The sequence below is a fragment of the Brachyhypopomus gauderio genome, unplaced genomic scaffold, assembly GCF_052324685.1.
Source record: "Brachyhypopomus gauderio isolate BG-103 unplaced genomic scaffold, BGAUD_0.2 sc67, whole genome shotgun sequence".
In the NCBI taxonomy this organism is placed as follows: Eukaryota; Metazoa; Chordata; class Actinopteri; order Gymnotiformes; family Hypopomidae; genus Brachyhypopomus; species Brachyhypopomus gauderio.
In genome coordinates, this window is record NW_027506888.1 from 1,547,193 (window position 1) to 1,557,221 (window position 10,029).

At 45.1% G+C, this 10,029-nt stretch overlaps 2 protein-coding genes across 4 annotated transcripts; both read left to right on the plus strand.

Annotated features, from left to right (window-relative positions):
- Nucleotides 1-153: 153 nt before the first annotated feature.
- On the plus strand, nucleotides 154-6,586 carry LOC143490822 (putative RNA-binding protein Luc7-like 1). Its single transcript, XM_076989328.1, has 10 exons — nucleotides 154-778; nucleotides 1,292-1,386; nucleotides 1,556-1,654; nucleotides 2,026-2,136; nucleotides 2,690-2,833; nucleotides 3,177-3,353; nucleotides 3,871-4,043; nucleotides 4,127-4,156; nucleotides 4,411-4,542; nucleotides 4,902-6,586. Exons 1-10 carry the CDS (start codon nucleotides 718-720, stop codon nucleotides 5,137-5,139), a joined length of 1,260 nt encoding a protein of 419 aa, XP_076845443.1. The 5' UTR covers nucleotides 154-717; the 3' UTR covers nucleotides 5,140-6,586.
- Nucleotides 6,587-6,686: 100 nt separating this feature from the next.
- pane1 (proliferation associated nuclear element) lies at nucleotides 6,687-9,742 on the plus strand. 3 transcript variants are annotated; one of them, XM_076989334.1, is made up of 6 exons: nucleotides 6,687-6,874; nucleotides 7,008-7,087; nucleotides 7,328-7,447; nucleotides 7,922-8,001; nucleotides 8,196-8,287; nucleotides 8,655-9,742. In XM_076989334.1, exons 1-6 carry the CDS (start codon nucleotides 6,818-6,820, stop codon nucleotides 8,796-8,798), a joined length of 573 nt encoding a protein of 190 aa, XP_076845449.1. In that variant the 5' UTR covers nucleotides 6,687-6,817; the 3' UTR covers nucleotides 8,799-9,742. The 3 variants fall into 3 exon arrangements, with proteins under 3 accessions (XP_076845449.1, XP_076845451.1, XP_076845450.1); XM_076989335.1 differs by having other exon boundaries at nucleotides 6,697-6,874; nucleotides 7,328-7,426; nucleotides 8,655-9,740; XM_076989336.1 differs by lacking the exon at nucleotides 7,328-7,447 and having other exon boundaries at nucleotides 6,688-6,874.
- Nucleotides 9,743-10,029: the final 287 nt, after the last annotated feature.

A 10,029-nucleotide genomic window follows, 5' to 3' on the forward strand; every position in this document is an offset into this window, starting at 1 on the left:
AAAAACTAAAATATGCAGCAAAAACACAAGAATAGTCTTACACGGCGATTCAATATGGTTGATAAAACGTGTGGACATTACACGGCAAGGATGACTGAAAGTAGCGTGTCAATGACGTTGTTCCGCATCCAGCCAATCAGATGACAACGTGCGCCACACTTCCTCGAGGCCGCGTCAGCGACCCAAGCGCGGTTCAGAGAGGAGGAAGTCCGTGGTTGGGGAAACAACGAAAAATAAAAATAAACACTGTCCAAATTTCCGAATATGGATTATTTCACAAATGTGTTAGTCTGCGGATTAAATTTCATCGACAGGAATTAAACGTAGCATTGTACATAGCCGAAGTGGGAGTGAACCCGCCACTGGTTTCAAACGTTGCTTTCTCACCCCTCGCCTTCGAGTTAGCTGTAGTTGCTAACAAGGCGAGTAAGGAGGGAGAGGGTGAAGGGGGTGAACGGGGTAAAAGGGACGAGGCCGAGGGGAAGTGTTGGCGCTGTCAGCGTGTATTAAGAAGATACACGCAGAAACAAGTGGAGTAAAAAAAAAAAACAAATAGCACAACTCCACTTGAGCTCAAACAGAAATAACTCAAGTTCTGGGAGGCTCTCGGCCTGTTCTGAGTTAGCTGGGAAAGTTCCTCGCCGCACACACACAGCGCAACACGGCCGAGGCCTACCGCACCGCCGGCGTGTCGCGTCGGGAACACACACGGCAAACATGTCGGCCCAGGCGCAGATGCGAGCCATGCTGGACCAGCTAATGGGCACGGGACGCGATGGTGAGTACCGTTTCACCGACACGGGGTCGTGGTCGAGTCCTGTAACGCCAAATCGAAACCACGACGTGTGAAGTAACTCTGCTTGGCTGTAGGGGCGGCTCACGTTAGCCTAGCGAGCACGTTTAGCTTAGCTTCTCAGCCAAGCTAAATTAAATTAGCTAGCTAACTAGCATCCTTTGGTAGGTACGGCCGAGCAGGCAAGTTGCAACTAACTAATTAGTTAAGTAGTTATTTAGCTACCTGTAACAAAGAGGGCCGGTCATTATAATAAATAATAAGTATAATAAATAAACTTTGGACTACGGAAACTCGTTTAACTTTGTTTTAAAGATGGCTAGCTACATTGTTCAATATTGTGATGGGTTTAAGTGAAACGTTTCTGCTGTGGTCCAAAAGATTTTTTCCACCCCTCAAGCAGGCATTTGATAAAAGTTAGGTAAAATAAATTACTAAACCGAGGCGCTCCTCTTCAGCATCAGGAAGCCCATGTTTTCTTACCATGTGCCGTTACAGGAGACACGATGCGCCAGAGGATCAAATTCACGGATGAGAGAGTGTGTAAAAGTCATCTGCTAGAGTCCTGCCCTCACGATATATTATCAGGGACGGTGAGTCTTTATAAAGTGGTTTAGTTATAGGGAGTTTCTGTATTTTAAGTTATACCGGTAGCGTGGTCATTTTGTTTAAATCTTTCATTATTTATTCGTTTTCTATATCATTCCATTTATCTATGATCATTAAACCTTCGTGTGTGTGTGTGTGTGTATGCTCAACCAGCGCATGGACTTGGGGGAGTGCTTGAAGGTTCATGACCTTGCTCTGAGGGCAGACTATGAGATCGCCTCTAAGCACCAGGAGTACTTTTTTGAACTTGACGTGAGTATGAGTGTTACACCGTGAAATCAGATTACTTCATGTGAGTACTGGTTGAGGATCACACTGACTACTGTTTCCTGGCTGTCATGGCAGGAGTTAATATTTGATGAGAAAGTTTTTTCAAAACTTTATTTTAAATGGGATTTTGTTTATTGTATTCTAGAGTTTAAAATCACACATAATATAGCATCAGCTCTGAATGGAGAGTTGCAACCAGACTGAATGGGTGAGAGTAGGTTTGGTATGTTTTGGTGTTGCTGACCAATCACATTGGGTTGTGTGTCCATGTTTTGGTGTTGCTGACCAATCACATTGGGTTGTGTGTCCATGTTTTGGTGTTGCTGACCAATCACATTGGGTTGTGTGTCCAGGCTGCAGAACATCTGCAGTCATTCATAGCAGACTGTGATCGAAGGACTGAGCTCGCCAAGAAGCGATTGGCTGAGACACAGGAAGAAATTAGTGCAGAGGTGGCTGCCAAGGTAACCTCCTTAGGGTCTTCCTCTCCTGTTCCCACCCTATTTTGTACTCACTCACACTCTCTCTCTCTCTCTCTCTCTCTCTCTCTCTCTCTCTCTCTCTCTCTCATACCAAAGATAAATATATGTTAGGAAATCCCCAGTCTTGCCTCTGAAACGTTATTTTTGGCCTAAGTGCATCTCTGTTCAAACGGACATTTGAACACCTGGCTTGTTGGCAGCGGTGGTGAGTTTGCCACAGCTGACAGGAAGCTCACACTTGTTCCGGCCGTGTGTGCGCGTGCAGGTGTTGTTCTTTGAATACGTTTCTGTGGAATTGTTCACACTTGTAAGCACATTGGTGTACATGGGTTTCATGTGCAGTTGGGGAATTTTCTTAAATTGGTATTTACCAAAACCTCAAAAAGGTTTTTTAACAATGGGATACTGAAATATGATGTGTGTGTGTGTGTGTGTGTGTGTGTGTGTGTGTGTGTGTGTGTGTGTGTGTGTGTGTGTGTGTGTGTGTGTGTGTGTGTGTGTGTGTGTGTGTGTGTGTGTGTGTGTGTGTGGGCAGGCGGAGAGGGTACATGAGCTGAACGAGGAGATCGGGAAACTGCTGGCGCGGGCGGAGCAGTTGGGTGGAGAAGGCAACGTTGAGGAGGCCCAGCAGCTGCTGGAGAAGGTGGAGAAGACGCGTGCCCTCAAAAAAGAGGCTGAGGTCAGTCTGGGGTCGGAGGTCATTCTCATGCTGCCCCTGAAACCTCTACGTTCAGTATTCCAACTGCGTTCTTGGTCTTTGCATGACACTGTGTGGTATTCTTCAGTGAGGAACGCAGATTCTCCACGCATTTAGATGTAGGAGTGTCTGGTGTAACATTAGTGCTTGCCTTTCAGTTTGATGTGTGTGCAGATAAAGAAACGTGAGTTTGTGTAGGATCGTGCGTGTGCATGATGTTTATTGGTAACAGTGAGTGTGGTGTAACAGGAAGACTGGTCATTTGGAGACAAAAGCTACAAGCTACTGAGTCATGCCTGTGATCGGAATAGTACCGTGTGTGTAGGATATATACAGGAACTCCATGCCGGCGTCCAGCTTCCAGCAGCAGAAGCTGCGAGTGTGCGAGGTTTGTTCCGCCTACCTCGGTCTCCATGACAACGACCGTCGCCTTGCCGACCACTTTGGAGGGAAGCTACACCTGGGCTTCATCGAGATCCGGGAGAAGCTGGAGAAGCTGAGGGTGAGGAGGGGGCGGGGCTCTCTGGCTCACCAGGCGACGCGGCCATGTGCAAGTCACGGCTAATTTCATCGTCTCGCAAACACGGCCGTGTATTTTGGCTTGGCTTGCGTTATTAGCACATGCGTAGTGGAGTCGTCCAGGTTTCCACATTAACCCACATTAATGACTTGGTGGATGATTTTTGACCTCTAACTGAAGTTGTCTGAGGAATATTCAAAGCACCAAAATCATTAGAGGGTCAATATGTGTTAAGAAAACGCATGGTGTGTAATTAAATATCACTGGTGTTTAATAGATACCTCAGATAAGATTAGCACTTATCATTTAAGCAGATCTCATGTCACTTAAATGAGGGTTAAAAGTTGTTTCTGTATTCAGTTGCTAAACTTGTTGACTGTAAATTGTACAACTATGGCACTTTAGAAGAAAGAAAATGTGAAACGTCTGTCTCCACAGAGACCACAGTGTCCACATTTTACCTCAAAACAAACTAAAGTGTCTTTTCTCTGTTTCTTAGAAAGCGGTGGTGGAGAAACAGGAGCGGATGCGCATGAGGAGGAGAGAAGAAAGGGAACGTGAGGAGGAGAGAGAGAGGGAGTGGGAGATGGAGAGAGAGAGGGAGCGTGAACGGGAGAGAGAGAGGGAGCGGGAGAGAGAGCGAGAGAGGGAGCGAGAGAGAGAGCGCAGAAGGTGAGTTGCTGCGACACACATTTCTGATCTCACCACACACACACACACACAGTATTTACTGATCCGGTCATTTGTTTATTCAGGTCCAGATCTCGAAGTGGGGACAGACACAGGTGAGGGGGACGGTGATGTGTACAGTAGTTCCTGTAGCGTGTCACTCACTCACACACTTTGTCCCAGTAAACATCTGGTCCCTGGCCTTTTTCATCTTTTCTATTTCTCTCACCAGTAAAGCATATATCCATTCATAGTGCATGTGTGAGCAGGAGAAATCTTTTTTTCCTGAGACTAAATTTAGTTTGAGTTTATTGTGTTTTCTATAAAATGAGTGGATGTCGGAAGCAAAAGCAGCTTGTCTCCCTCCCAGGGATGGAGGGAGCTCGTCGTCCCATCGGTCACGGCGACATCGATCATCTCGGTCACGGGAGCGGGAGAGGAAGCATAGACACAAGGAGCATCACCGCTCTCGCTCACACTCACACCGCAGGAAGAAGAAAAGGTATAACACACACCCACACACACACACACACCGCAGGAAGAAGAAAAGAACACACGCACAGCCACCCGGCGTTTATTTACACCGTTCTACTTGTTCCCAGATCTATTACCAGATCCTTAACTTGTGCCAGCTCAGTTCGGAATGTCCTGGTTCCATGATCAAATAAAATATTCTTTTAGAATACCAGGTACGCTCGTACCTGACATCTTAAAGTGAACAAGTCAAAGGGTTGGAGAAAGCCAAACTTGTGTGGTTTAGAAATGAAAGTGTAGTCTGGTATTGAGTTTTATTTTGGTGAGATTCATGCCACTTTCATGTTCTCTCTCTCTCTCTCTCTCTCTCTCTCTCTCTCTCTCTAGGTCCTCACACAACAGAGAGCGGGAACATTCGGAGTCACAGGAGCAGTGGAGGGAGTGCGGCGGAGACGAGCGGTGGAGGGAGGACGGGCGAAGGGGGGAGGTGGAGCGAGAGGTGGGGGCGCGAGAGTGCTCACCCACGACCCCAGAGATGGCCAGACTACGGGGCAGAGAGAGATCTGTCTCACTGGAGCGAGAGAATCGCTCCAGCTCTGAGGAGAGGGAGTCAGGAGAGATATAGACAGCAAGAGAGAGAAACGTCTGTATTCTTTTACATGGCTTCCTGTCCATGTTCTTCGTTTGTGCGTTGTGGCTGATCTGTCTGTGACTGGATGGGCTAGGTGCTGTCAGCTGTGTCCAGTCAAGTCTGAATTTATGTACATAAAGGCATCATAAGCAGGCAGACCCAAACGCCCCATCACTTCCCACATACTTAATTATACAAGTCTGATGTTTTCTTTCTAACATTAAAAAGTTCAAAGCTCCTGTCCAATCACGTGTTTTCAGTTTAATTTTGGACCTTATCCTCAGTCGCGCTTCAACACATCTCCAGTCTGGATTTTGATGTCCGTCCCAATTTGATTCAATTCTTATTCTCGACGTGTTGGTAGTTCCCATGACTTTACGGATCAGCTGAGGTGGGGTTAGGCCTGCGGGTGGGGTTAGGCCTGCGGGATGAACACGGGGCTCAGACTGACCTGGGTCTGTAACATTGTGCCCATCCAGTGAAGTGTTGATCAGCGGAAACGCGTTGAACGTGGAGGGGAAGCTCGTCAAAAGTTGGTGTGTGCGCGTTTGAGTGAGAGATTCGGAACACATTTGGTAAAGCGGTGCGTGGTCATCTAAAACGGTCAAAAAAGTTATACATTCAGAGATGGAGAAGATTAAGTACGAACCGTCGGCCAGCCAAAGGAAGCGGAGGGGACGGAGACGTGGCCCTGCTCCGGGTCACGGTGCAGCTCGAGGGCTCGAGCTCGTGCTGAGACCGCGTTTCACGAGCAGGTCCCGTCACGCCTTTTCTTTGCTTTTTTAAGTCAACATTGATAAGTGATTACTGTTGCTGCTTTACCGTGTTTTACGGCTACCATGATCCTGGATACACGTTTTAGCAAGATGAACATAAAATTTAAATTTATGTTAAAAACAACCAAAAGCTGTCAGTATTCGCCGGTGACAAAAGCTTGCTAGCATTGCTGTGTGTCGACTTCACAGACTGAATATTAATGTAAAGGCCTAATTTGTACCCCATTCACTTTTACTAGGAGACAAAACATGTTTGTTGGCAAAACTGCGTGATGAAAAATACTCACCAATCGCACGGCCTTGTTCAAAATTGCTGAATGCAAACTTGTATGAAGGGTTCATTTAGGTTCGCTTGTTAATCACGGGGTCCAGTTTCATGGTATAGTTTGGTTTACTTTGGAATTTGTCGGGTGCGACGAAAAACTTGAGTTTTGAATTTGTTACCTACATAATTGCACCTGTGAATGCAAATTTGTTTTGTTTTTGTTTGTTTGTTTCCGGAGACGATACCACTTCTTTTTGACGCATATTTGTACGTTTGGTTACATCGCAATCCAACCGTTTCTCAACGTGTGCATATTTTTCCTTTTTATTTTGCTGTGTTAGAAGGTCTGGGCTTTCCCATCAAATATTATAAAATGTAATAAAGGAACATGAAAATCCCATCTTAAAACTGCTTTTGTGTTGTTTTTTGTATAGTAATTGTTCCCATGATCTTGAATGTCTGAAGTCCCCAGGTGTTGCCCACACATGCCCAACACCAGGGGGCAGCACCGCGTACTCCACTGAACACTCGCGGCGCTAACGGCGGCGCCTTTGAAAAGAAGCGGCGGGATCTACGCGCGTATGTGGTGTAGATTTGGTGTAAACTTAAGTTAGAAACCAAAATATTTAATATGGCGTTACTAACACCTTACAACAAAATTCCTGAACTAAATACCGCCACGATTCTCGTGAGTAGTTAACCTGCTTATCCGCGTTTCCTGTGTATGTTAACGAATCCTAGCTACGTTGTTTATTTGGAGATGGCCGTCAGCTGTTTACGAGTCGACCACGCTGTGACTTTTGTGTTTATCATCATGGCAGTTGATTGAAAACGAGGAGCATTTTCAGACGAAACTGGCCGACGCCATAGTTCAACAAGAAAAAGACATCAACGTGAATGTGTGAGTTGAAAAGCTGGCCGTTTTTAATTACAGTCGTTCGCACTATAATCAGGTAATCATGTCAGTATTTTCCACCGCTTCCGTATCCCGGGATTTGCAGCCTTCACGTATCAGTTTACGAACTAACCCGGCTAACGTCTTAAAGGTGGAATAGCTTGTCTTTTACGAAGTGTTGGTGTATTGCTGACGCGCATTTAAGCTAAAACGTGCTAATCCAATATTAAACTCCTTTCGTTTCAGGCGACTAGCTCGAAAACTACCTCTTCCTCTTGAAAACGGGGACACTCGTCCACGTGTTGATCTCGTTGTGTTCGTTGCCAGTCTGCGGTCTGAACGCAGGTACCGTGGCTACGAATGCAGGTTTTACATGCTTGTTCACATTGGTGTAAACCAGTGAATAAACCTCTAAATTCATTGCTAAAGTCATCTATATGTATTAATACTTAGTGTACTATTCGAAATTATTAACAAGAACAATGTTAGATTTTTATTATTGATTATTTATTAAGAAATATATCTCACGTTGGTGACAAGTTCAGAATCAGAAATTGCATTCATAAAGTTTTACAGTGAAACAGTTGACCTTTCCGGCACACACAACCAAAACATGTCGCTTACTTGCACAATACAAAAGAAAGGAAAGAGAAATATGAGCGCCGTAAAACTGTTTATGATAATTGACCCAAAAAAAGAAAAGAAAACAAAGAGATGTTATATGGGCAGACCATATGGGTTGACACCTATGGGTCTGTTTGATAATCTTTCCCTCTATATTGTCATACAGGCTGTATCACAGTTTCTTATACCTGCGATAGCATTCTCATGTGTCTCTAGTCTGCAGGCAGTGAAGAGCTCTCTGAATTACCTGGCTTCGGATTACTACCTCGGGAAGGTGTGCTTTGTGGTTACCGATGGTAATTAATGCGTCTTATTGAAGTTAATGTTGTGTCTTATGAGAATGACACCTCTCCTGTCAGGTTTATATGATTTATTATAGGAGTGTGTTCTCTTCGCATTTCAGTGAGAGAGGGTGTTTGTTTGTGTGTGTGTGTGTGTGTGTGTGTGTGTGTGTGTGTGTGTGTGTGTGTGTGTGTGTTTTTTCCCCAAGCGCGTTGTGGCACTGTCTCTCAGGAGCGTCTGTCGAGTGTGCGGAGACTAGCTGCATTGCACCACTGCCCAGTGCTTTGCGCAGAGCACCAGGTACAGTAAAACAGTCTCATGTGGTGTGCAGGTGACCCAACCACCGTAAACACCAGATTCAAATCATTACACAGTGTGCGGAATATGCAGCACCACAACACAAAGTGGAAATGCACCTAGGCTGTGCCGACACATCTCATGCACGTTACGAGTGTTTGTTCTCAAATATGGGTTCATGGGTACAGTGACGTACAAAGCCTGTGTATTGGAAGAACTTAATTATGCCTTGTGTTTCTGACCCTGCTCAGTCCAGAGGTTGATCATTAGCTGACTAGTTAAACCAGGTGCATATTGGGGAAGGGGAGGCACTTATTAACAGACCTCGAGATTTGTAAAAGCAATATCTCTCTCCTCCCCTCACACTCAGACGGAGGAGGGTATTGCCATGGCAGCGACGAGACTTCTCGCCATTCTGAAAGTGTCAGCTGGTGCGTCTCCCATGGCGACCACAGCCCTGTACCTGTCTACGCTGACCCGCTGCACTGTGCCTTCTGACCTCGACCACGACTAACCTTCCACCTTCCGGCTCTTTTGCTTATACTCCCCTTTTCCGGATTTTTCTGGATTATTCCCTGTCCTGTCAGCATAGCAGGGGAATGACGTTATGAATTTAAGAAATGTTTTCACATGCCATGAATTGAAATCTAGCTCATTAGTTGAGCTTATCTGTGTAATCCAAACAAAGATATGAAATGGAGGTGACACACAGAATGTCACGTGGATGCTGACATCAGTTTGGTATTGTGTGGGTATGAAACCATCAGAGCCGTCAGTGTTTGCGCCGTGCGCTGGTCTTCATGCCAGCCTCAAAGTCCCAACAGTTAACTCATCTGGCTAACGTCTGTGTTAAACCTGCCCGTGTGATTGAAATCAAATGGAGCTGTGCTGCTTACAAACCGTTATACAGAAACATTGCGCTGAATTCTTCTATTAATCTGAATATGTCTGATTTGACAGAAGGACAATACACTGTACGAATTTGATAGTGAGCTAGTTTCATACCCAACTTGGTGGAAGCCAGAGGTCCAACCAGGTTGTCCAGCAGGGGCGCTCTTGCTCATATAATGACTAGTCAAATTTACGGCATTACAGAAAGCCTGGCAGAGCGCCCGTGCAGCTTGGGGAAAAATATAAAAGTGTATGGTGTTGAACTTCAACAAAAAAAAATGCCTAGTGGGGTTTTATTTTCAATGAATACTGGTGAGCTTTATACTTCTCCGTGTCAAATATCTGTAGTGACGAGACGAGATCCGTGATGCTGCTGACAGCACAGCTGTATCTCGAATAAGAGCAAAATATCAAAGGCATTGTGGAGAAATAATGGACCCATGCCCCAAATCCTGCCATCCAGTACGTTTGAAAAGTGTTTTAAAATAATTTTGAAGTTATGTGAATTACCAACCTCAATATGTAAAACAGCCTTACATTAAACGATTGAATCAAATGATGCATTTGTAATACTGATTATTTTAACCAGTGCAACGTTTTCCATTGGCTAGGAAAGAAAAGTATTAATCTGCAACCGTTCATTCAGTCTCTTGAAATGCCTTATTCAGCCAGCGAGTCAGGAGATCTTTTTCGTTTGTGTCAGCAATTCTCAGGAAAATAATTTTTCGTGGGTGGATCCAGTAATCAAGTTCTTTCTCAACTTGCTCATACACGAACTTTTTTTAACCGCACCTTTCTGTGTTAAGCAATGTTTTTGAGTTAATCACTAGTTAAGTGGGAATTGGCACCGGACG